Source organism: Pavona decussata, unplaced genomic scaffold (assembly GCF_977016875.1).
Source record: "Pavona decussata unplaced genomic scaffold, jaPavDecu1.1 SCAFFOLD_45, whole genome shotgun sequence".
Taxonomy (NCBI): Eukaryota; Metazoa; Cnidaria; class Anthozoa; order Scleractinia; family Agariciidae; genus Pavona; species Pavona decussata.
In genome coordinates this window covers 1,913,768-1,919,571 of record NW_028145467.1, presented here as the reverse complement: position 1 = coordinate 1,919,571, position 5,804 = coordinate 1,913,768, and the positions used below count along the sequence as shown (strand labels likewise).

Genomic DNA, 5,804 nt, shown 5'->3' with positions numbered 1-5,804 from the left:
TAAACACCTTGTAACTGTCTATTTTTAATAAAGTGTGTTATAAAGTGTGTGTGTGTGTGTGTGTGTGTGTGTGTGTGTGTTTTAAGTGAAGCAAGCTTCAAACTGATGCATAACTTAAACAAAATGGCCTTGTCTGAGCCTTAATTGACATATTAAAGATGCCTTACAAAAATTTGTTGCCCCATTATAGGAATACTTTCTGCAAACGCAACTCAAAAACTTGGCGTGAATGTAATTTCTTCTCAATATCAAGAACACTTATCCATTATTGCATTACGTTTTTGTTCATGGCCGATACATGATTGACTCTTGTTAAGAACGATATCAATGGGTTGTATCATAAAGCAGATATCTTCAAAAATTTGGAGAATTACAATTGTGTGCCGGAAAAGGCGTAAACGGTGGTAGGTATATCCTCTCGCGAAACTCTCCAGCTCCTTATTTTTAAACAAGTATGTTTTATTATAGATCACAACAAGTTAAAACATTCAATATGATTGATATTTCAAGCTGCACAAACCATTTAAATTGGCTGTTTAGTCGAGAGCAAACTGTCATAATTTTTTGGTGAGCTGGTGAACACAGCAAACCAGAAATTATGTTGAAGGCAGGGCTGATTTCATTTGCTCTGTGTGCCGCTCTGTTCTTTTCTGTTTCCAACTGTGCTACTCTCTCAAAAGAAACACAAGCGGAACTCAGAGATGTTAAGGCTGACAATTTTGAAGAAAATGGAGTGATTGCACTGGATAATGATATAGAGGAAAGAGAAGGTATGTGACTGATCATTGTAAGGTTGTATTTGTCTACGGATCGATGCAAAAATAGTAGATCTCTGCCTTCAGGGACCTTTTAATTTGTTACAGTTCACCATGGAGCCCATTTTTCAAATCAGGATTAAGGCAATTAAAGAATAAGTTTCGAGTATAACTTCAGTCAACTTATTTTCTAGGCGAAGTGGATCATATCCGTGTCAGTTATTGGTTTCCTTTCCATTGCGAGGCTTGTTTGGGCGCACATTAGCGCGTCAGGGATCGGAGGGTCGGTGTTTTTTTATGTTAGATTTGTCTTCGCATTCTCATGTTTGTTTCCTTAGACACGAAACGTACCCTTCAGTCTTTTTCTCTATCCATATCCATAATTGAGTACCGACGCAAAAATTCTAGGGTTAGGCTTTCAGTAAGAGGAGGGTAGAAATACTGCTAGTCCTTGTGATTTAAAGAACTGGCCGAGGTAATGAAGCTCCGGCTGCGTGGGCCACAAGACGTGTCTTTCAGTAGATAGTTTATACTAAGAATTCTGAGTAAAAGGCTCTTATCACCCCTAGAAGGTTAACACTTGTTTCCATATCTCAAACTGAACTTATCGTAAGAGTGCTAATGCACGGGAACAGAACCCTCAGCTAGGCAGGGAACATTATTTTTTGGGCTTAGCACTAATCTACAGTATTTAGCGTCTCCGAATACGTTTCTATATATCCTCAGATCTTGTCCTCGTTGGTTAAGTGGTTATAAATAGAGAAACTGAATGAAGCAAACGGCCCGGGTGGGTGGCTTACATTTTTTCGTTTTTTTTCCTCGTAGATTTGAAATAAGTTTCACTGCATGTATTTTCAGATGCATAGCTGAGTAGCGACGAAAAATTCAGAGGGTTAGGGTTTTACTCAGCAGAGAGTACTGAGAATATGTCCTAATCTTTTGTATCTCAAGTCAATGAACTGTGCAAGTTATGATCCAACCGCGGAGGCCTTAGACTTGGACAACTGGACGGTTGTTGTTCAGTGTTGTTGTTTATGCTTTGTTTTGGCATTGGTCACTCAAACACGTGTTTTTTTTGCCAAGAGAAGTTATTTTACTAAGATTTTTCAGCAGCAGTGGAGGGCTCTTTTTAACTCGTGTCTATAACATTAAAATATGACCTGTCTCCAGAGGAAAATGGCAATTTTTTTACCTTCTGTTCTTTATTTGTAACTTAAACCGCTAACGAGGGTTATCAGGTGACCGTTACGTAATGTCTTCTGCTTAACAATTAGATTATGAGCTCAAAAATTTTATCGCATGATAGTTACTTAGAGGGAACCCCCAATCAATTAAAACCCATAGAAATTGGGAATTAATAATCTAATTGTTTCAGCATAAATATACTGGTCGTTCAAAACTTAACAACAAGACAGGCTCACGCTTTTATTGAATATTTATATAATAACCGCACACTTTTAGGCTACTCACTCTACTCACTATCTACAGCAGTTAACAAATAGATTCCATGTCGCCGTGCGTCTGTTCAGTAATAGATCACGGATGACGTAAAACTGTGGTAAGAACATCTGTGACACGTTTGTTTTTTGTTCTTACCACATTTTGACGTCATCTGTGATCTATTACCGAACAGAAGCAGGGCAACATGGAATTTATTTGTTAAATAGGATAGAATAGATAGTGAGTAGCGTAGTCAATAAGAGAAAATCATTCGTGATAGAACGCTATAGCTAGTCTAAAATATCGCAGCATCTTCGAAACATCTATTATTTTCCATCAATGCCTCGAGAGACGTTCTTTCTTCGTTCCTAAAATCGCTGACAAATTGGAAATCTTCGATCCGTTTAACCTGAGCTTTCCCCTTAATTCCACAATCTATTGAATCAAACTATGTTCTTGTTAAAGCAAACTCTGTGCCCATTCTAGAGAGCAGTGAGGGCGAGGAACTTGTAAGTGACGAAGACGACAACGACGACGTTGAAGCCGAAGATGAAGATGATGGGCCCGAAAACAAAGAATTGGACGCCGAAGACGAAGATAAAGACGAAAACAAAGATGGCATCGAAGATGAGCCTGAGATCGAAGAAGACACAGAAGACGAAGATGAAGTTGAAGAAGTAGATGAGGATGAGGAAGACGCCGAAGACGAAAACGAAGGCGACGCCGAGGAAGAAGACGAAGACGAACCCGGCGCAGAGATCGCGAAATTGAAAGATGAAACCTCACAGCTTGAAGGTACGTGTGGATAAACATCAAGTATTAATAAACTTGCTTTCCATTTACTAACCAAAAAATCAATATGGTATTAACCTTTAACTTTGCGTCAATTGTTTAAGGTAGTTAAAGACTGATTTTAGGTCAAAAAAAAAAAAATAAAATAAAAGGAAAAAAATAATTGCTGAAAGGCTAGACTAAAACTGAACAGAAACACAAAAAAACTTAGACTTCTTTAGTTCAAAGTTGATTACAATGAGCGCTGTTTTCTAAAAATTAATAGCAACAGCGAAATCCAACGCGCCAGTTTCTTGTGCTGACCGAAGCGTTGCAGTCATTCACATCCCTTAGAATAGTTTTACCTCACCGGTTTTATCGAACTTAAAAACAAAAATTGGATTGAAATTCGTTAGCTTTCGCAAGTGATTGTTTTAAATCCTTGACCATTTTTTTTCTTTTTGCTTTGTTTTTGTTTTCGTTTTTGTGTTTTTGCTTCTTCCAGAAGGCATTCGGGATAAGTTTCTTGCGACTCGCTGACAAGCATTGTACGAGGTTTACTTACATATCAGAGAAATTCTCGCTTAGCCACGCATAAAGCTTTGTTAACGATGCCAATATGTTTGACCTTGAATAGTGTGAGGAAAGTATCGTTAATTTTTGACGTATAAATGTTTGAGCAGGAACAATTTGAAAAGTCGTTTCCTAATTAAGAATTTAATATGGCACCCACAAAAGAAAAATTGCTTAGATATTTGACAGTTAACTACCTGCAATTTAAGGACGGCGAAAGACTGTGGTGAAAGGCTACTGTGTTTATTTCATATATTTACACCCAATTATTAAAGACCGGGTTCCTCTCTAGCTATAGGTTAGTGAATACAGCAAGTTGAAAGTAACATTAATTGTGTTGATTTAGAATTTACATGTCCACTTACCATCATGTAGCCAAGCTGCATGCCGGCCACAATATGAGCACTTAAGGTTATCGTATAACTTTAGAGGTATCTCGTATCCAAGCGATGTGGCACGTCCGGTTTAAACTGTAGATACCTAAACCCCTGCAACAAATTAAAGCGGCTTTGGTATATATTGTTAGTCAGCTCTATACTAAGCTTTCATTTCAGTTTAAACCGGACGCACTACATCGCTTGGACGCGAGACACCTCTAAAGGTATACGGTAACTTTAAACAAGGGACAAGAGCTAGTGATAAAAGAAAAAATATTTTAATCAATAACCAGTTTCATTTAATTTTTGAGGACATATGTCAGAGAATATGACAGCAAAGTGAGCCTTGTGCACAAGCACAAGATCAAGACATGAATCAGCACGCAAATACATGCAACAGCACTGCAAATGAAATGACAAAGCTTTTTTTTTATATAACAGAACGGAAAGATTTGTTGAAGAGTGAAGATCCTCAGAGAGGAAGCGGACGTCGCATAAGACGTAGAAGAAGACGCAGACCATCCCGGAGACGTCGCAGACGACGAAGACCTTCCAGAAGGCGCAGACGAGGTGGCAGGAGACCTAGCAGGAGACGACGACGAAGGAGGCCATCAAGAGGACGACGACGATCTCGAAGACGACGGAGACGACAAAGGAGACGCAGAATTCGAAGGCGCAGAGGACGGGGACGGAGGCGTCGAATCAGAGTTGGACGCGGCTAACCATGGCAAATGATCCTACCAATGCACCCGAATTGAAGACTCATCAGGTTAAGAATAAAAAGGGACTGTTTTTTGCAAGTTTTAAGGAGCAATAAAAACGCTTAAATAGTTTGTAAAAGGCAAAGTAACATTTAGGAATAACATTGGCAATAAAATGTTAGAAGCTTATATTTCATTTTTATGTCTTATTTTTCTGTCTAGGAGTGTTCTCGCTCGCATATCATCTGAGCGTTTAGGGTGCCGGACTTGAAATCTACTCAGGCTAAAGTAGCGCTCTGGTTGCCGCTTGAGTTGTTTCCCGGTAGTCTCTCCTCCTGTCAGCCATGTTTGTAAACATTCAGCTCATCTGCTTCCTTCCAGTTGGAAGTTTTGATATGTTATGTTCACTTTCCATGTTTTGGTTTGTCATGTCTCACTACTCGGCCTCCCCAGTAATTTATGTTGACTGACCTAAGTTGAATTGAGACAGAAATGTCTACATAAACTAGCTTTGTGTTCCTGAAGTGAAGTATTACAAGCTTTCATCATTCTATCTTAAGTTTGTGTTTTCAGCCGGCGAAATTAAGAAGCTGGAAAGAACATGATGAAATCAGCATGAGGCACATACCTGGTCTCAATTTTATTTCGAAATTTAACAAATATATGTTGGCTGTGTTTTCACGACGCCGGATACCCGCTTAAAATTCCTGAGGGCGCTATGTTTACAGACTTTGTTAAGCGATATAAAATTGATGGGTGTTTTCACGATTTCACTCTTGAAATTTGAGAGCAGGCGCGCGAAATTCAAAATTGAGGTTGTGGAAGCCACAATTGCTAATTTTGCCCTGCTGGAATAATATACGGTCTTAAATGTGTAACATCGGTAACATGGTCACCATAATCACTCGCTTGAGATCATGGCACGAAAAAAATTGTTCATCTTGTTTCGGGGGAGTCATAAAAATAGAACGTATGTTTTGTTTTCGCTTTGACAGCCTTATCAGATAAATGACGGCAAGTTCCTTCTCATTGGCGGAAATTTATTGCCGAGTCGCTTAGGGTCCGGACGCACTGGACTGACAAAATTTGTTTGGCCCTTCCAAAAATCTCGACAAAATTTGTCTTCGCCAAATTTTCAATTTTTCAAGCGTGAGCGCACTGAGACACAGCAAAATATTTGTTAACCA

The 5,804-nt window shown here is 39.0% G+C and overlaps 1 protein-coding gene across 1 annotated transcript; it reads left to right on the top strand.

The window, feature by feature from the left end:
• The first annotated feature begins 516 nt into the window (after nucleotides 1–516).
• Nucleotides 517–4,806, top strand: LOC146482633 (uncharacterized). The gene is made up of 3 exons (XM_085107070.1): nucleotides 517–770; nucleotides 2,661–2,990; nucleotides 4,358–4,806. The coding sequence occupies exons 1-3, from the start codon at nucleotides 599–601 to the stop codon at nucleotides 4,636–4,638; spliced, it is 783 nt and encodes a 260-aa protein (XP_084963196.1). The 5' UTR covers nucleotides 517–598; the 3' UTR covers nucleotides 4,639–4,806.
• Nucleotides 4,807–5,804: the final 998 nt, after the last annotated feature.